The sequence below is a fragment of the Stegostoma tigrinum genome, chromosome 9 (assembly GCF_030684315.1).
Source record: "Stegostoma tigrinum isolate sSteTig4 chromosome 9, sSteTig4.hap1, whole genome shotgun sequence".
NCBI lineage: Eukaryota > Metazoa > Chordata > Chondrichthyes > Orectolobiformes > Stegostomatidae > Stegostoma > Stegostoma tigrinum.
The window spans coordinates 40559019-40579874 of NC_081362.1; the positions used below are offsets into that span (position 1 = coordinate 40559019).

At 40.3% G+C, this 20856-nt stretch overlaps 1 protein-coding gene across 1 annotated transcript; it reads left to right on the forward strand.

Moving 5' to 3' along the window:
* Positions 1-1520: 1520 nt before the first annotated feature.
* Positions 1521-15558, forward strand: LOC125454853 (glycine N-acyltransferase-like protein 3). The gene is made up of 5 exons (XM_048536091.1): positions 1521-1598; positions 1833-1940; positions 6169-6289; positions 10687-10819; positions 15153-15558. The coding sequence occupies exons 1-5, from the start codon at positions 1521-1523 to the stop codon at positions 15556-15558; spliced, it is 846 nt and encodes a 281-aa protein (XP_048392048.1).
* Positions 15559-20856: the final 5298 nt, after the last annotated feature.

Sequence of the window (20856 nt, forward strand, 5' to 3'; positions counted from 1 at the left end):
TTATTTTCCCCCTTTGTTTGCTCTTCTTAGCCTTAGAATTCCTGGCCTCTGCTCAGGCTGAATGAGGCATCCTCTCAGCCTGTTGGCACAGTGTGGGGCCCAGCGGGCAGACACAGTCTGCAGTCGAGGCCTGGTATGGATGGGAGGCGAGACGACGGCATGAACTGGGTTGGAAGATCATTGTGCTGAACTTATTTTTGTTTTTTTTTTGTAACTTTATAATTTATTCCTAAAATTTGCAATGGATAATTTGCATGTTTTTACTTCTCTATTTTTCTAAGATCTGTAACTGAAGAAGCTGTACCTAGGGACCTTGTACCTAAGATGGTGCAATAAACAGCAACTTATACACTTTTTTTCACTGTACTAACTTGAGTACATGTGACATTAAAGCTAACTCTAATTCTAATGCATTGTATCAGAGATAATGGGAACTGCAGATGCTGGAGAATCCAAGATAACAAAGTGTGGAGCTGGATGAACACAGCAGGCAAAGCAGCATCTTAGGAGCACAAAAGCTGACGTTTCAGGCCTAGACCCTTCATCAGAAAAGGGGGATGGGGAGAGGATTGTGAAATAAGTAGGGATAGAGGGGGAGACGGATCAAAGGTGGATAGAGGAGAAGATGGGTGGAGAGGAGACAGACAAGTTAAAGGGGCGGGGATGTAGCCTGTAGAGGAGAGTATCGGTCGGGAAGTAGGGAGGACATTGGTCAGTCCGGAGAGGACTGTCAGGTCAAGGGGGTGGGATGAGGTTAGGAGGTAGGGAATGGAGGTGCAGCTTGAGGTGGGAGGAGGGAATAGGTGAGAGGAAGAACAGGTTAGGGAGGTGGGGACGAGCTGCACTGGTTTTGGGATGCAGTGGCTGGGAGGGGAATTTTGAAGCTTGTGAAATCCACATATATACCATTGGGCTGCAGGATCCCTAAGCAGAATATGAGTTGCTGTTCCTGCAACCTTCGGGTGGTAGCTCCTTTCCACCTACGTACATCCTTTTGTCAACTGTGACCTGGCAAATAGTTTCCCTGACATTGTCATCCAATAAATGTGTCGCATACTTGAAAGAGTCATTAGACATTCTGTCTGCAAGAATGTAGTCACTCTCTTATCCAATCCAAAATCTGCCTTACAATCTCTCTCTGTAATCAACTTTATTTCTAGTTCTTTGGGTTGTTTGTTCAAATATATTTGCATATTCCTTTAGTGTTTTACATGCTACTGTATTTTCTTGTTGTCTGTACCACTTAATTCAAGATTACTGACATACTTGTATAATTTGAATTATATTATGCTACATGTATTTGACAAATAGTCTCTCCTAGTTTCTCTTTCTCCTTACCTGTAGGAATTACCAAGTATTTTGTGAAATTGATGCCCTTTTTCAGTAATGTTAACTTAATTTGTATTCCTGTATTTTGTTCTGACATCTGCACTGGGAAATACATCAGTGCTGTGCAGCAAATCCATTCACAAAGGTGTTGCTACTTTGCTTAAATCATTTTGGTTCTGCCTCCCTCAACGATGTTTTTATTACTGACTGAAGAGAAGCTACTGACTTTAGAAAAAATCTTAAAGAATTACTTGCCAGCTGCAATAAAGGTCAGGATGAAATTAACAGCCTTTTTGCTTCGGGAACAAAAACAGAAGTTGCTGGAAAAGCTCAGCAGGTTTGGCAGCATCTGTTGGGGAGCGGGGTGGAGGAGACAAAATCAGTTAATGTTTCCGGTCCGGTGACCCTTCCGCAGAACTTGCTCATCTTTTACTTTGTAATACGGCGTGGGACCATTTTCTGGGTTCAGTTGTCATGAAAGATACTCTGTTTTATTGTTCTAGACTTACGGGACTATTCTAAGCATTAATAGAGTCAAAATACCTGATCTGGAAGTTATTGTTGACTCTTGGCCTGATTTCAATGCTGTAATTTGTCGGCCATGTGAAAAGGTATGCTATTATACTTTAAGGAACAATGCAGTTTATAACAAGTAAATAATCAGATTAAGTAATCCCTAGTAAAACCAGCAGGGCTAATGCTAAGATTTAGATTTTTCTCCCAAGTTTCTATTTATGTCCATTACTAATGGCTGTTTCTTAGAATCGTTAGAGGTCTACAGCACCAAAAAAAGGCTATTTGGCCCCTTGGGTCTGTGCTGGTCAAAAGCAACCACCTAACTAATCCCATTTTCCAGCTCTTGGCCCATAGCCTCATATGCCTTGGTATCACAAGTACAAATTGCATGTTTCCATTGGGAATACAAATTCACCAAAAACCAAAACTTTGTAAATTCAGAAAAGGCTGCAAATAGGAGTTGTATGCCCTCGTGGTAATAGTAGACTCTTGTAATGTGGAATTAAACAAGTTTAATTTGCGTTGCGTGGGGTTTTAACACACAGCAGGTTATTCTGATGGGCAGGGAACTACCAATCTGTCAGCACTTGGGCTAATTTCTGCCAATTATTTATTGAATGCAATATAATCACTTAGAATGAAAAGAAACAGGACACGCTTTAGCACATGCTAATTATTCAAACTATTTTAGTTTCAAAATAACAAGTGTTTGATTTCATTGTATTCTTTTAAAAATTTTTCTAATGACCCTTTATATGGAACTGATGTAGTTTTTTGTTGTGATATGGAAAATAAACAGATAAAACTTAAGTGAACAAAATATTAACTGCCCAGATTCACCCCTCCTTTCTTATGATAAAAGCCAGCTTCATTTGAAGTGATACCCAAGTCCTTTCTCAACAGGTCCTGGAATGTGAACAATCTAGGAATATACCATTCAGTTCCTCAAATCTGCACTAGTCTCTTATCTTTCCAGAAGAATCTTATAGTCTTATCTCATTCTTCTGTTCAAGTTTCTGTAACTTTTAATATCACACTTTAAATAGCTAATTTGTTTTAAATTAGCAGAGGAGTAGCCCATTTAAGTGGTTGAGTGTTCTGCAGTTTGTGAATCACTGACACAAATCTTGATTCTATCTTCCTGCCTTGGAAGGTGTGAAGGTTGTGATTTGTATGTGGTGGACAGGCTTTAGGGAGTCAGAAGGTAAGTTACTCACAAAAAAAAATCCTATCCCCTGTCCTCTTCTTGTAGCTCCTGCATTTAAATAATTATTCAGTTAAGTTTCTTCTAAATGATAATCCCCAAAATGTCAAAGCTGGTGAATTCAGCAATGGTAACAAAGGGTGAAGCTGGGCCCGAAACGTCAGCTTTTGTGCTCCTGAGATGCTGCTTGGCCTGCTATGTTCATCCAGCTTCACACTTTGTTATCTTGAATTCTCCAGCATCTGCAGCTCACATTATCTCTGAATTCAGCAATGGTGATGCTTTTGAATGTTGACTGGAGATAGCTAAAATATTTCATCTCGGCTATCATTGTTGCCCATAACTTGTGCAGTACAGATTTTACTTACTATTTATTAACCTAAGCTTGAATGTTGTCCACACTATATGCATGTGGATGTAGAATGCTTCAGTATCTGTGGAGGTCCAAATAACACTAAATACTGTATATTCTTTGGTGATCATCCCTATTTCTGAAACTTTATTGGAAGGGGAATATGAAGTGGGCAGGTGATGGCTGCTTAACAGTCATGTGAGAGGGCTGTTAAGATTTAAAGGAAGCCCCTAACTGATTTTTATTTTTGAAAAGAAGGTCAGTGTTCATAATTGGAGACCCTGGCAGTAGCATTTGTGTTTACTGTGCCAGGAAAGTGTTGGGAGTTGATATAGTTATACTTTAAAGTATGTTTGTTTATTTCCAACTTGAAACTGTCGTCATTCCGTCAGTGTCACTGGGTCAAAATCCTGAAACCTCTTTTCTAACTGCACTGTAGGTGACCTCCGTGAGCTAAAGGCAGGTATATGGAGTTAGGTCATAGCTCAACCAGGGTCTCATTCAATGAGGGAACGGGCTTGAGGGATTGAATGGCCTACTCCTGTTCCTTTGACCCCATGTTCTAGAAGGCAGGTCACCACTTTTCTTCTGGGGAGTTTAGGGATGGGCAATAAGTGCTGGTCTTGGCGGCAATGTCCACGTCTAATGAATGAATTTTTTTAAAAAAAGTTGAGTAGAGCATTTCTACCTGGTCATAAAGCCCATATGGGCTTTGAGGAAAGAAGAATTTCTAAGATGCCTCTGTACTCTGAATCAGAGGCATTCTATCAGGATCCAGGATAGAGGGAATATCTAGAAAGTGAAAGTCTCTGATTACAAATCAACCCCAAGAAGTATCAAGGCAGAACACAGCAGCAGAGTGTCAGGTTAATAAGTAAAGAAAGAGGCAGTCATTTAAACCAATGGCCGTTACTAACATTGTTACTGTGGAATTAGATTCCTTTTAAAATTTTGATGCAAAATTAAAACTTTAGAAATATGAACCATTGCTGTTGTAAAAGAAGAATTATGTAAAATTCTTACTAACTAGGAAAAAGTGTTTAAAGCAATCATGGAATCCCTTTAGTGCAGAAACAGGCTGTTTGGCCCACCGGAATCTTCACCGACCCTCTGAAAAGCACGCCACCTAAACCCTTCCATGTCTCTGTAACCTTACATTTCCCTTGGCTAATCCATCTAGCCTGGACATCCCTGGACACGATGGGGCAATTTAGCATGGCCAGTCCACCTAACCTGCACATCTTTGGACTGTGGAGAAGAAACCGGAGCACCCAGTGGAAACCCACATAGTCGTGGGGAGAACCATGCAAACTCCGCATAGTCACCTGAGGCTTGATTTGAACTTGGCCCTTGGGACTGTATGCTAAACGCTGTGCCACCCTAGTAGTCAGCTTAAAAAAAAATTCTTTTTTTTGAAGGTTTATTAACATGATCTTAATGAGATTTTTTTTAAAGCTGCAAAGGAGAATCATTGATATCCTGAATTTAAGCGGGAGGAAGATCGCTCAGATGTTTAGTTAGCTCAGTCAATTTTTCCAATTAGAAGCAGTAAAGAACCTACATCTCTGAAAGAGAATGGAGATCAGAAGGTAATACCTGCACAGTCTTCCAAAACTGTAGTAAAAGGTCAACCTTTAATGATAGTGTAAAACCTTGAAGAGGATCCCAGTCTGCATAGTGAAATAGAGGATAACCAAAATCCATCTCCACAAGGACTGTGATTTGGTCCCTCCTGCTCATACCATGAACAGATACATCCAAGATGGCTAGATTACTGACAACTAGATCAAGATGTTGTTTCTCCTCTCACTGCCCACTCTAGCTGCTGTGCCCTTTAGGATTTGTCTATCTTGGTTACTAGTGGTTCCAAACCTCACTTTGTAATGGACATTGAAGTCCCCGAACCAGAGTACGTTCTGTGCCTCGGGCATCTCAGTACTTCTTCCACTCGGTGTTCAACATTACATACTGTTTAATCATTTAGAGCTAAGATAAGTGGTAAGCAGCAAGAGATTTCCTTGGTCATCTTTGACCTAACACCATTTGCGTTCTTTGATTGGGGACCACTTGATGTGTCTACACCTGAGTGCGTCACTGTACTGACACCGGAGAAGGTGATTGGGGCACAGGACAGGCAAGGATTTCCTCTATGCTTGTGGAAAATCCTTCTTCCTTATGAAATATGAAGCATATCAAAGCCATCTCGTTCCACTTCATTGTATTCATGCAACAACTACGTGGTTGTTGAATTCCTAAGTAACATTACTAGTTTATAAACCCACCATTGTGTGCTGTTTTCCTGACATAGTACCAACCAGTTATGCTAACAGTCTAATTATTTATTACTTTGTCTACTTTGTTACGTGTTCTATCTTGTTTTCTTTCTATACTTCAGGTACTTTCAATTTTGCTGTTGGCCTGTTGCAGACCTTTTCTCTGCTCCTCCACTGATTCTGCTTTTGCTATGCTTCCGCAGGCAATTATACCTTTTCATAAGTCTCTATTCTTCCAATGCAGCCTCAAAAACTAATGTTGATAGGCTATCTTGGAAGAAATTGCAGCCAGTCTGTCCTTAAAGGTTGCTAATGTGTTGCATAAACTTTCATACTTACCAAGAAAGCTCAATTAGTAAGGTATTGAACTGTATGTTTGAATTCAAATTTGACGTTGCCATTAATAGGTAAAACTGAGGAAGAATTGTTCCTTGTTAGTTTAATAGATGCATTAATCATAACTTTTTGTCATGCTTTTGTTCTCAACTCAAAAGGAAGAAACATCCAAGGAAACTGAATTTACTCTTACAGTATTTTCCAGAGATCAGAGCAGTTTGCATAAACTGCTTATGGATGACAATATTGTAAACTGGAAAACCCGTTTCATGTTTGGAGGTATGATGTTCTACATGGACAGCAAAATACTTGTAACTGAATTTATAGAACATTTCATACAAAAACCTTTGCCAGTGTAACTGCCATTTTATAAACTGCACTTTTTTTTTAACTTCCCTTTTTATAACTTGAAACAAATTCACATAAGCTATAAGTGCAATTATGTGACACCTTAAATATTGCAAAATCAGGGATTGTTATTTGAAGAATTACAGACATGAATATATACAAGTATCCTGTAAAATCTTTACACTGGGTACGAGCTGCTTCAGGACTCAGTAAACCTACCTTATATCATGACTTTTTGAAGACAGCAGTGGTTTGTGAGTAAGACCCAGTACAACCGCCTTCTCCAGGCAGATACATTTGGGCTTTAAATGTGATGTCACCAAGTGTGGAGAACAAATTGAAAAGTTAATCTATAATCAATAACTCTACACTTTCTTGTTACAAGATGAATTAGTAAGATATATTTGTAATATACTGTCACATACTTGTACAACAGCTATTTACATTTCCCATATGAATTATATCTGTTATTAAAACTTTATTTGTTTTTGTTTCCAACACACAAATACTTGTCTATGACTTTATATTTTTCCAGCTTCATCTTCAGAATTGCATACACCCAACTCATGTGATCAGAAACAGCATTGTAACTGATTTTGGCTTTTTTAAAATAAAAAATTGCTTCCCACTTTTAAGTGCTGCAAGAGAATCATTAAATTTAAAAAAAAACTCAAGATGGTTACACATAATTTCCCAAGCACAAAGCCATATTGACTATCCCTAATCCAGTCCTTGCCTTTCCAATTGCCTGTAAATCCTGTTCCCCAGAATCCCCTCCAAGTTATCCATGACTGATAACAGGTCACCTGTCTATAGTTCTGTAGCTTTTCCTTACAGCCTTTCTTAAATAGTAGCACCACATTAGCCAACCTCCAGTCTTCCAGCACCCACCCATGGCTAATGATGATACAAATATCTCTGCAAGCAACAGAGTAATCTCTTCCCTAGCTTCCCACAAGATCAGGTATATCCCTGAACAGGTCCTGGGGATTTATCTACCTTTGAACTTACCCACTGTCCTGTAAATGCATGTCCTTAGAATTAGACATTTCAACTCTAGGAGAAAGGTTCTGACCAACCCTATCTATGCGTCTCATAATTTTATCGACTTTTATCAAGTCTTCCCCTCAGCCTCTGCCACTCAAGAGAAAACACATCTTTTCCTACCCTTTCCTAATAGCTCATACCTTCTAATCCAGGCAACATCCTGGTAAACTACTTCTCTCCAAAGCCACCACATCCTTCCTTAAATATGGTGACCAGAATTGAATGCAATGCTGTAAGTGTAACCTAACCAAAGTCTTTTAAAGCTGCAACATAACATCCTGACTCTTGTACTTGAGTGCCCGACCCATACATGCCACATGTCTTTTTTTTAACCACCCTATCTACTTGCATGGCCACTTTCAACGATATGTGGAAAATGTGAAGCACGTGTTTGACAACCCTGTCGAACACGTTTTGAGTGGGGCCCTTGGGTGCAGGGCAAAGGAAGCTACATCAAAAATGCTGGTATTCAAGCTCAGAATGGATGCAGCAGAGAAACTGGGAGAATAGAATGAAACCTGGCAGGAATGAAGATTTGTGGAAGCATTGGTGATGTAGTTAAAGAGGTTAGTGAGCTTATGGTGATTATTTGATGACAGTCCATTCCCAGAAAAGAGGGAAGGGAAGGTTGAAGTTGGAGCATGTGAAATCAAGTGTAGAGTGAAAATTGGAGGAGGGAAATCTTGATGAAGCTTTCCGGTTTAGTTTGCTACCTGGAGACAGCACTGACATACTTACTGGACTGATGGTGGTGGCTGAAGTGGTACTGTGAATTGGCTAATAAAGTTAATGTTCTAATGTCATGGTGATGGTGAAATTAGAATTAAGCAAAATCTGGATTTAAAAACCTAGCCTAATAGCACCCATGTAACTATAGTCAATAGTCATAAAAACCTATCAGTTTCGTTAATGTCCTTTAGGGAAGGAAATCTGCTGTCTGAAATCACCAGATCAGTCTTATATGTGGCTGCAGAGGTATGGCAATATAGTTGACTCCTAGTTGCTGTCTGAAATGGCCAGGCACATCACTTAGTTATATCTAATCACTACAGTGAAATTGGCCGGGCCAACTGGTCTTGACCAAGGCGCAGAAACAACAGTTCTGTCTACCCTACAAAGTCCTCCTAAACGACATCTGGGAAAAGTGGGAGATTTGTCCCACAAACTAATCAAACAATGGCCTGACATTGTATATGTCCCCAGCACCACACTCACCATCCCTGGGTATCTCCTAACCTGCCAGCAGAACAGAGGCAACAAAGGTGTTGACATAATTGATTACAGGTGGAACAATGTTGCCAGGGAGACTGCAACAGTCATACTGGATCTCATGAAATTGCACGGGTATAAAGTCACATGTGGGCCATGAAACTGCCTGCTGTTGTCAGTACTCCTCGATGTTGAATATTACTTGGACAAAGGACATTTGAATTCTCCCACCCAGAGTACGTTCTATGTCCATCACCAAGAGTAGCTCAGTGGTACCACTCCTATTCAAGCCCTAAAGGACATTGGTGAGGAAACCAACATATTTAACCTTGCACTCACCAGTTTGCATGCCACAGCTGCAGCTGCACCAGAACAGAATCAGTAGGAATACCCTATGCCCAATCTTTATGAAGACAAAATTCTCTTATCAGGTTGTGAATAAGCCCCAATATGTTATATGACATTACTACCGTGCTAAATGGGACAGACTTTGAACAGATTCAACAACTCCAGACCCAGGCATCTATGAGGTGCTGTGGGCTATCAATAGCAGAATTGTACTCCAACACAATCCTCTAACCAATTGGCCTGGTCTATCATGCCCCCTAGCCCCTACTATCATTACCACCAAGCATAAGATCAACCCTGGTTCAATGAAGAGTGTAGGGGGCATGTAAAGAGCACCAGATATTCCAAAAATTAGATGCCAACCTGGTAAAGCTGCAACAGAGAACAACTTGCCAAACTCTGCAAAGCAACAGACAGGACTAAGCAATTCCATAAATAGCAGATCAGATGTAAAGTCTGCTGTCCTGCCCACATTTGGTTGTAAAAGATGGTGGACAATTAAACAACTCATTGGAGAAGGAGGCTCCGCATATATCCTTGCCTTTAATGAAGAAACAACCAAGTACATTGGTGCAAAGACAAGGGTAAAGAATTTAGATCCATTTCAGCCCCCTCTTATTGCCCCTAACATCACCAGTGCCAGTCTTGAACCAATTCAGTTTACTTCACGTGATGTCAGGAAATGGCAGAAAACACAAAAAAACTACATTATCTTTGGGCCCTGACAACTTCCAGCAATAGTACTGAAGACTTGTCCTCCAGAATTAGCCAAGTCCCTGGACAAGCTGCCTCAGTACAACTAAACACTGGCACCTACCATATATACTATTTGTGTCTTCTTAGTTACCAAAGTAGTCAGTGTCCAAATGCAGCATAGAGCTGGACAATATCCAAACTTGTAGTAACAAGTGTAAAGTAACATTCACATCACACAATTACCAGGCAATGAACACTTCCAATAAGAGACAATCTAACCATCATTGCTTGACTGTTCAATGGTGCTACTAACGCTGAATGCCCTGCTATCAACATCCCAGAGGTACTATTGACCAGAAACTGAATTGGACCAGCCATATAAATAATAGAGCAGGTCAGAAGCTAGAAATTCTGTGGCAAGTAAATTTCGTCCTGTCTCCCCAATGATCATTCAAAATCGGCAAGGCACAAGCCAGGAATGTGGTGAAATACAGTAAATTCTCTGCATCTGCAAAATCACATATCCCGAATTTGCCTATCTGTGCCAAAAAGTACGTAACAACAAAAATCAACATCTGCAGACAAAACTTGACATATCTGTGACATTTAACTTATTTTTAATGAGCTCCAGAGTCACAGATTTCATCATTGGTGAAGGTGGAGGTTCTTTCGAATCGAGCCCTCACAGATACAGAGAAATGACTATACCATTACACCCACCCCCTCTCTCTTCCCCCTCGCCCCCGTCCCTCCCACCGAATTTCCTCAATGGAACTGATCCAACAAAACTCAAGAAGCTGAACACCATCTAAATCTAAATAGTCTGTTTTACTGGAACCTCAACTTCCTTCACTACAAGTGCACAGTGGTGGCAGTGTGTACCATCGACAAGATCCAGTGCTGTAATTCACAGGTTCCTTTGACAGCACCTTTCAAATCTCTACCAACTTATGCATCTGCTTATGTATTGTGCTGTTGTAGAATCTGAAGAGCAAATACTCAAGTTTCCTTTTTCTGTTTCTCTTAAGGGATTGACAGGAAGTTCCTTGAACTAATGAAGGCTGTTGTAGCTTGCAAAAAGTCTACAATAAGCTTCACATCCAGGTCCTACACAATGGTACTACAAGATCCAAAGGACCTCCTTGATATCACCTCAGAACAGTAGGCTCAAATTTTCTATAGCACATAAAAATTACAGCAATGTTGTTCTCACAAATGCTGCAGTTTTCTGTACCAGCATAATGGGATGCTACTTCTTTCCAAGTACGGTCCAAAGCCATGACCTGTGGGATGAAAGGAGAAAGAAATTAATCAAAACGACTAACTATTGTTTGACATTCATCTACTCACTTACTGACAGCTAGGGAAAGAATATCATTGGGACACAACTAGTAGGTGATCACTAGCCCATTATTTTTGATGGAGTGATTGTGGTGTGGGGGAGTAAATAAAAGAGAAATGTTAGAGAGATATGTTTATCAACACTTTGTTTCTCTCTGCTTTTACTGTTTCCGACTGAGTACCTGCGTTTTATTTCTCGTGTAGGTTTTTATTCTCAAGCAGTGATTCGCGGCTGATCCATTTCCCTTCCAAATACAGCAAGGAGATCGTAATATAATGTAGTGGTATTGCAGTAACCATGTCACTTGCCAATAGGATCTTGTAAAACACTATCAGCTGTAATAAGTTTGCAGATGACACCAAAATTAGTTGTGTAGTGGACAGTGAAGATGTTATCTCAGAGTACATCGGTCCCTTGAGTAGATGAGCCAATGGGCCAAGGAGTGACAGGTGGAGTTTAATTTAGGTAAGTGTGAGATGTTACATTTTGGTTAGGAAAATTTAGGCTGGAGTTATACAGTTAATGGTAGGGCCCTGGGGAGTGTTGCTGAACAAAGACACCTAGGAGTGCAGGTTAATAGTTCCTTGAAAGTGGAGTCACAGGTAGACAGGGTGCCTTCTTTCGTCAGTGTGTTGAGTGTGGGAGTTGGGATGTCATGTTGCGGCTGTATAGGATATTGGTGAGGCCTCTTTTAGAATACTGTGTTCAATTCTGGTCTTCTTGCTATAGTAAAGGTCTTGTTAAACTTGAAAAGATTCAGTAAAGATTTACAAGGAAGTTGCTGAGATTGGAGATTTTGAGCTACATGGAGAGACTGAATAGGCTGGGGCTTCTTTTCCTGGAGAGTCAGAGGCTGAGGGGAGACCTTATCGATATTTATAAAATCATAATGAGCATGGATAGGGTAAATTGCCAAGTTCTTTTTTCCCAAGGTAAGGGAGTCCAAAACTAGAGGACGTAGGTTTAAGGTGAGAGGGGAAAGATTTAAAGGGACCTGAGGGGCAACTTTTTCACACAGGGGATGATGGGTGTATGACACAAGCTGCCAAGGCTGGTACAATTACAAGATTTAAAAGGCATCTGGATGGGTACATGAATAGAAAGGGTTTAGAGTGAAATGGGCCAAATGCTGACAACTGGAACTGTGTTAATTTGGGATATCTGGTTGGCATGAATGATTTGGACTGAAGGGTCTGTTTCCATACTGTGTAATTCTATGACAGTATAGTTTGAATAGATCTTCTGTGCTGACACTATTGCAATTATGAAGGCCGTGCTTTCTCTTTAATAGACAGTATTGCACTGAACACTTAACAACCAGATCATCATCTGCCGTCCTTTTTTTTACTTCCTATCTTCTTAGAGAATTGTCAAAATCAGATTAAAAATGGACTAGAAGCGTAATCATATCATTTGAATAATTTGATTTTTGACACTTAGGTAGTCTCTGCATGCTATTGGGCAACAGGATACAAATAACACATTGTCCACCAGAAATGCCCAATTGGAGACCTCTTTGGAAAATCGATACTAATTTGTAACATTAAAACAATAAAACTGATCCCAAACAAGACTTGATTTGTGACATTCCCTAGAAATAGTCTAATTGGAATACTGTGGCCAAACAGTTTAAGGCTGGATTAAAGTTCCAGTCAGTGTTGGTTGTGGATTTATATCCACAGCTGCTCAAATTTGCATTGCTTCACCACAAATCAAATATAATTGGGAGGGAATTAATTTGCATGACTATGAGCAAAGTGGGATGTGGAACTGAAATGGCTTGCTTTTACTGCACACCCTGAATGCTTCTGTCCTGAAATTAATTTCAGTTTCAGAACTAAAAGTTTCACTCTTCACAATTTTCTCAGTCCTGCAGCTGCATGAGAAATGCTCTGAACAAAATACATTACCTTCATCAATCTCACTAAAGCATTTCACCATGTACACAAAGGCAAACTATTTAAAATAAACTGTGGAAGAAAATTAGATAATTGCCAAAACTGCTCAATGTGATTTACAGTTTCCATGACAACTTGACAACAGGTTAGCAATGCCAAGGTAACACCAGAACCATTTGAGAACTGCAGCAAAGAGATACAGGGTCACATTCCGGCATTGACATTGATATTCTCTTCTTTGCTGCATTATGGCTTCGGTTCATCTACAGGTGATGTTCTGTTATGATTTAACTGGGGAAAATATGCCCATAATCATTCCCAACTTGTCCACAAGTAAAATTTATAAATGTTGAAAATCCCAACGAGGCCAAAAAATTGACCAGTTTACCTGAATAACTGCTACTCCAGACAAAAGCAACTCTCATCAGATTGCTTCAGTAATAGTAAAAATAACTATTTATTGTAATTCACTTACCAGAGAAAAGAAAACATTTCTAATTCATGCAACTTAAATTTTCAAATACCTCAAATACTCATGTACTTACAATTTCAGGCTTACAAAAATCAGTAAAACATATATATACACCTGTCCAAATGTCTTTTACATATTGTAATTGTACTTGCTTTTACAACTACTTCTGGCAGTTAATTCCTCACACACACCACTTTCTGTGTGAAAAAGTTGCCCCTCAGGGCCCTTTTAAATCTTTCACTTCTCACCTCAAACCTATGCTGTCTAGTTTTGGACTCCCTTACCCTGGGGAGAAGATCTTGGCTATTCACCTTATCTATGCCCCTCATAATTTTATAAACCTCTATACAGTCACCCTTCAGCCTCCTGTACTCCAGGGGAAAAATTCCCAGGCTATCCAACCCCTCTTTATAATTCAAACCTTGCAGTCTTGGTAACATTCCTGTAAATCCTTTTTTGCACCCTTTCCAGTTTAATAACATCTCTCCCGCAGAGTGGCAACCAGAAATATGTAAATCCTCCAAATGTGGCCTCACCAATGTCTTGTACAGCCATAACATAATCCTATACTCAATGCTCTGACCAATGAAGGCAAACTCAATTTCCCATTATATTGGACCTTTTAAAACACATCCTGAGTTGCTTTGAAAATTGAAATAAGAAAGGAAATAAATAGTTGATATGAGAAAGGGGAGCCTGAAAGTTAGGCTGAATAGGCCCTTGAGAAGGTTCCAAAAGAATGAAACTGGAGTAAAAATTTCAGAAAATAACACTGGCAGACACAATCTCTACCATCAATAATGTACCCGCTGTAAACCAATTTTCAGGTAATCCTCCCTTCCAGGAATGAAATTTTTGTTCATGAAATTGTATGTATTTTGTTTTAAACTGAGTAGTTCTGTCTTTCAGTCAAACATACCTTAAATCACTTGACAGAACAGATGTCTTTTACAGCTTGTCAGTTACACTGTTTGATTAGTGAAAACCAAGCAGTTGAGCAAATGCCTCTGAATATTCACTGGAATCTTAACAGTAGCAACATAGAACTGGTGTTTTGGACTTTGTGTTCAACAAGTTCACATTTGAGCCTTGTGAAATTGAACAGACAGAAAAAGAAGGCATAACCCCATTTTTGAGCCATGCAATTTTCCCAGCATTCTCTTTTCCCTCAAAGACATACACTTTAGTGAATTTAAGATTGAAAACCAATGTAGTCTCTAAATATGACCATAGCGGAGAACATCTCCACTGGCGTGACATACCTCAAAATAGAAACCAGAAAGCATTAATTTAAGACAAAAAATTTATTAAAGCTAAATATCAGGTTAAAAATGACAAGATTAACATATTTCATGCAATGCCAGGCTCAGAAACATCTGGTTCAGGTGCATTACTTCACATCCAACATCTGCTGACTCGTGCGACACGAACTGAAGGCTGTGCAAATTGATAAGATGCAGATCTCCTCTTTCTGCTGACTGTGAAGATCCTGATACTGGACTTGGGCAGAAAATCAACTATTATTTAATTCCAATTTAGTTCTAAATTAACCATCTCACTTAAGACACTAGAATGATTGACACAAGGTTATGCTTGGACAGCAATATATATCCTCAGGTTGCATTTTTGTGCCTTTATTCTTTACTTCTACCACATCTGACCTGAAGGTGCTTTCTGCTTACATTGGTTGCTAAAACTTGAGCATTTTCTTTTCTGAAGAAATTACATGTTAATCATGATAAGACCGAATTTATACCCACTTATTTTCTTTTGTTTTTATAGGGCTTATGTTGCTTCCAGAATAAGTCCTCTAGACATGTCACATGCAGAGATAGTAAACAGAAATTGGAAGTTTGGAACGGATGATAACGGTCTCAAATTTGTGAAAAATATTATAGCAAATTTCCCCAGCTACTGCATTCTAGATGAAACTGATAATCCTGTTTCCTGGCTGCTGACCTATCCGTATGGCGCAATGGGATTACTGTACACTCTACCAGAGCATCGCAGGAAGGGCTATGCCAAGTTACTAGTGACCAAAATGGTGAAATTTCTGCAAAACCTTGGATATCCTATATATTGTTTTGTAGAAGATGAAAATAGCAGGTCGTACCAATTATTTCAGAAGCTTGGTTTTAATGAAGCCCCTGAAATTCATGCTATAAGGGCATGGTGCCAGCCTTCATAAAGGTAACCTGTTCTGTTTAAAAACTAACATAAGTATTTTGTGATGTGGCCTCACCTTACTTTCTGAATATTGAGAGCTTATAATTTTCTGGTTGTACAGTTTTTTAAGCAAAATATAATGAACAGATGGACTCTGTACAATTTCTGATGTTAGTTTTGCACTGTGAATAAATAAATGCTTACCATATCAAATAGCTCAAACGACTGTACTGTGTTTTCTCAGAAGTACGAGAAGTCCAGTTTTAAGGCACATCACCAACATTCTGAAAGTACTATGCTTGTTAACTTGACTTCATCTAAACCAGCTCACTCCACAACCATTTAATGAGTATTTTAATTGGCTTGAGGTGAGACTTGCTTCCCCATTAGGAAGAAGGTCCTGCCTTGGAAAGCTGCCAGCCAATCAAATGGGCAGTGCAGAGGGGTAGCAATAGACAAGAAGAAATAGGAACAGGAGTAGGCTGGTCAGCCCTTTGAGTCTGCTCCGCCATTCAATAGGATCATGGCTGATCCAACCTACTTCAAGTTCATTTTCCTGCCTTTTCCTTGTAACCCTTGATTCCCCTATGGATTGAGAATCTATCTCAGCCTTAAATATACACAAGGACACTGCCCCCTCAGCTGTCTGTGGCAAGGAGTTTCAAGACTTTCAACTATCTGAGAGAAGAAATTTCTCCTTATCGCAGTCTTAAATTGGTACCCCTTTATTCTGAGACTATGCTGTCTGGTACTAGATTCTTCCATGAGGGGAAATATCTTCAATCAGTATTTATACTGTCAAGCCCCTTAAGAATCCATTTCAATAAGATCACCTCTCATTCTTCTAAACTCCACAGTGAGTAGAATCCCAATCTGTTTAACATTTGCTCATAAGACAAACCTGCCATACCAAGGATCATCCTCATGAGCCTTTCTGAGCTGCCTCCAGTGAAACTATATCATTCCTTAAATAAGGGGACTAAAAAGGCTCTCAGTATTCCAGTGTTACTTGTATAGTTGCAATAACACTTCCCAGCTCTTATACTCCAAACCCCCTTGAAATAAGGGCCAACATCCCATTTCCTGATTACCTGCGGCATGTTTGTAGTAACCCTGTGTTTGTTGTTAAATATCCCCAAGTCCCTTTGTGTGCAGCTTTCTACAACTTTTCTCCATTTAAATAATATTCTATTCTTTGGTTCTCTCTTCCAAAATGGATAACTTCACATTTTTGACATTGTATTCTATTTGCCAATCTTTTGCCCATTAACTTAACCTATCGATATCTCTCTAAACTGTCTGTATGTCCTGTACAGTTTGTCTTTCCACCTATTTTTGTGCCATCTGCAAATTTGGCTAGAGTACATTTGCTTTCTTTCACCAAGTCATTAATATTGTAAGCAGTTGCAGGCCCAGCACAGATCCCTGTGGAACCTCACTGGTTCCAGGTTGCCAATGTAAAGAAAGAACCCCTTATCCCCACTAGCTGTTTCCTGTCCATTAGCCAATACTCTATCCATACCACAATACCACATCTAACATCATGGGCTGTTATCTTACGACTTAACCTTTCGTGAGGTACCTTGTCGAATGTCTTCTGGATGTCCAAATACAACATGTTTACTGCCTCCATTAGGGTAGTGGGATATCTTGCAGGGGGTGCCAGCAATGACCATGAGGAAGCCCATAAAAGAGGCACCACTCCCTTGCTCAGCCACCTGCTCATCAGTGGAACATAGGTAGTATTTGTGCCCAATGTCATCCGTCACTAATACAATTGCAGCATGGGCTGTTGGGGGAAAGAACAAAGGGCAATATTACTATCATGGTGCCCAATTTAATGGTATCCATCAGGCTTGTGAGGGTAGCAGTAAGAATGAAGGGAACCCAATTCTGGGTCTATGAAAGATAAGAAAGTGAGGCACTAAAAATTCAGGGAATCGGCACTTATGTTAACAAGGGCTGTGTCAACCAGAATAGTGCAGTCCTGGAGGAAAATGAAAGCAATAGTGGAAGCACTGATTATAGAGTAGAACAGAGTTCATGGAGTAAGCACAGTGGGAGCAAGTGTAATCAATGCAGCAGAGAGAGTCACTAGATTTGAAGTGATGTTGATGGCCAGCCTATCCCCAAAAATAGGATAGAGAAATTCAGGAATGGAAAGGAAGCAAAATATTGGATATGAACTATGTAAAGGCAAGGAATGGATGATACAGGTATTTTTCAGCACCTTGCACATCAAGTTATTAACTGAGCTGTTTCTTTATTGGCAAGTTTGCCTCTGATCTAGACAAAAGCATGAGATCAATTTAGTGATGGCGCTGATTTGAATCTTAAAATGAGATGGATAATGGTAGCTGGATTCTAAAATTTAATAGGATTTTAATCTTTAAAATTTTCTGTTCAGTAAAATGAACAGCACAGCACAGTGGCTCAGTGGTAAGCACTGCTGCCTCACAATATAAGGGACCCCGGTTCAATTCCACCCTCTGTTGACTGTCTATGTGGAGTTTGCACATTCTCCCCATGTTTGCATGACTTTCCTCCAGGTGCTCCAGTTCCCTCCCAGGGCCCAAAGATGTCATGTTGTGCTACATGTAACTCCATGATGCTTTTCTGTGTTTGTAAAATCTACCTAACTGTCCTATTTTGATACCATTACCTTGATTACTTGTGATTATCTCTCTGCCTTTATTAGTTTTTACAGTTTTTGATTACTTGTTACTTTTGTTAGATGCTTATCATGCAACTCTGATATCTCCTCACTGGGATTGTAATCTCTAAAATTTTCTGTTCAATAAAATGAACAGGGCAGCACAGTGGCTTAGTTATAAGCACTGCTGCTTCAGAGTGCCAGTGACCCTGGTTTGATTCCAGCTTTGGGCGACTGTCTGTGTGGAGCTTGCATGACCTCCCCATGATGAGTGGGTTTCCTCCAGGTGCTCCAGTCCGAAGGAGTGCGGTTAGGTGGATTGGCCATGGTAATTTGCCCATAGTGTCCAGGGATGTTCAAGCTAGGTGGATTAGCCATCGAAATGCAGGAATACAGGGGTGGATCTGGGTGGGATGCTCTTTGGAGGGTCGATGTAAACTTGATTAGCCGAATGACCTACTTCCACACTGTAGGGATTCTATGACTCTATGATACTCATGGTATTCGAGTCAGTTGATTTGTCTCTAGCACCATTTTACTTTCGATTATTTGTAATTATCTCTCTGCCTTAAGATCAGTTCATAGGTCATCCCTTGTTATTCAGCTGTTGACAATTTACTCACACCATTTGTATTCATCTGTTGACAGTCTTGATTACCTGCAAAGGTTTGTTATTCAGCCTGTTGGCATTGTATTCTCACTGTCTGTACTTATCTGTTGACACTTTTAATGACCTGGAATTATTTTGCCATTATCTCTTCACATACGTATTCTGTGTCTATGCGCTTCTCTCGACTTCACCTGATCACAAAGCAGTGCTTCAAAAGCTTGTGATTTTAAAAATATGTTGAACTATAACCTGGTGTTGTGATTGCTTAGTCCAGAGATGGGTAGGTTAGATGGGTTGGCCATGCTAAACTGCCATAGTTTCCACATGATGTGCGGGCTATGTGGATTAGCCAAGGGAAATGCAGGGTTATAGAATAGGGTACGGGGAGTGAAATGCTGTCTGGAGGGTTGGTGTGGCCTTGAAGGGCCAAAAGGCCTGCTTCCACGCTGTAAGAATTCTGATTCTATGAATGACAACGAGACTCAGAGATTAAACCTTGAAATTCACGGAAACTACCCTTATTTGTTTTTCCCCCAAGTCGCCTTCCTCAAGGAAATTTACAGGTGACCACATGGACTGCATTCAACATATTCTCCTGTATATGTATAGTTTTTGGTGTGTGTGTGTGTGTGTGTGTGTGTATTTATATATATAGCTGTGGTATTGTGCGGTCAAATGGGAAGCCCAGGTGCCCAGGGTATCTGTGGTTTGATCCACTGAATGTGGCAGTATGTGAGGGTGGGATTCTGTGGGTTCACCTGGCAAAAACAGTCACTTTGGGGGTGGTAATAACTAACTCACTGTGCACAGGAAATCCAATGAGAGTTCCACCATTTGTTGTATGAGGATTGGTGGGCATTTTCTATGAATGGGTGCACAGAGACAGGCTGCTTAGCCCACATCCCACAGAAAAGATTGGAAACAGGCATCAATGCCCAAGGAAGCCAAATCAGGGAGAGCTCTTACAATTTGAGATTAAAAGCAAACTAAAACCAGCAGTGAGGGACCCCATCCTAACCCCCACCCCTACTGCCACCGCCTCCCCCACACTCGTCCTGACATCACCCAAGGTGGTCCACTGAATGGACCTGTATTAAAACCCACAGGTAAGATCCTGTTTGACAAAAGCCATCACAAATTGATGCCTGTGATAGTGGATATGAAAGAGTTCTAACTATTAAAAGTATTTCCGAAAAAGGGTCTAGACCCGAAACATCAGCTTTCCTGCTCCTCTGAAGCTGCTTGGCCTGTTGTATTCATCCAGCTCTACACCTTGTTATCTCTAACTATCAAAGTGATGCCTTTCCCCACTTATGCTGTACCTGCTCCTGACTTGGAGAGTCTTGGGACTGGGAACAAGGAAGTACAAAGGCAATCCTAGAGAAGCCCCAAGTATTCGCAGGAAAAGAGACTGATCAACAACCTAGCTACTGTTTATACGGCAAGACAGGATGGAATATGGACACCTGATCATCTACAGGTGAGAAGGGAGAAAGACTGGTGAGGATTACTCTGAGCAACTGTGAACAGATCAATCGGACCAATGTATGTCCATATTCAGTGTATTCGAATTAACATGCACTTTGTGGATTCAAGACAAGCATTTAACTAAACTGTACCCTCAAGGCTCAGAACCTGACACCGACATCACTAGAGTTGACTGCGGGGGGAGGATAAGTACTGTGTCACAATGTCACTCAAGGAATACTGTATGGAGCGTGATATTTAATCTCCCATACCACCTTCTGTATCAATTCACATATCCCCACAAAAGTATGCCCATAAACTGACAGACATTCATAGAAGGGAAGTGGCTGTCTAAACTGGGAATCTTAATAAGAACAGCTGGGATGGCACAGCTGTCTAAACTGGGCATCTCAGTATGAACAGCTGGGATGTTCCAGCTTTCTAAACTGAGATTCCCAGTGTGAACAGGTGATAGGCAGAAGATTTTCAGGCAGCATCTCTGTAGCTTTGCAGTGGGGCTGGAGAAGAATGACTACATTTGACTGTGGGGAGACCCTTTAGTGGAAGGAGTCGATGGAGAAGAGTGGGAG

What these genes read in the sequence shown, in the direction of transcription:
- LOC125454853 (XM_048536091.1), top strand. Translation starts at nt 1,521, where the DNA reads ATGTTTTTATTACTGACTGAAGAGAAGCTACTGACTTTAGAAAAAATC. An exon ending in TTTGTCGGCCATGTGAAAAG is followed by an intron (nt 1,941 to 6,168) that starts GTATGCTATTAT and finishes TCAACTCAAAAG; the next exon opens with GAAGAAACATCCAAGGAAAC. An exon ending in CTTGATATCACCTCAGAACA is followed by an intron (nt 10,820 to 15,152) that starts GTAGGCTCAAAT and finishes TTGTTTTTATAG; the next exon opens with GGCTTATGTTGCTTCCAGAA.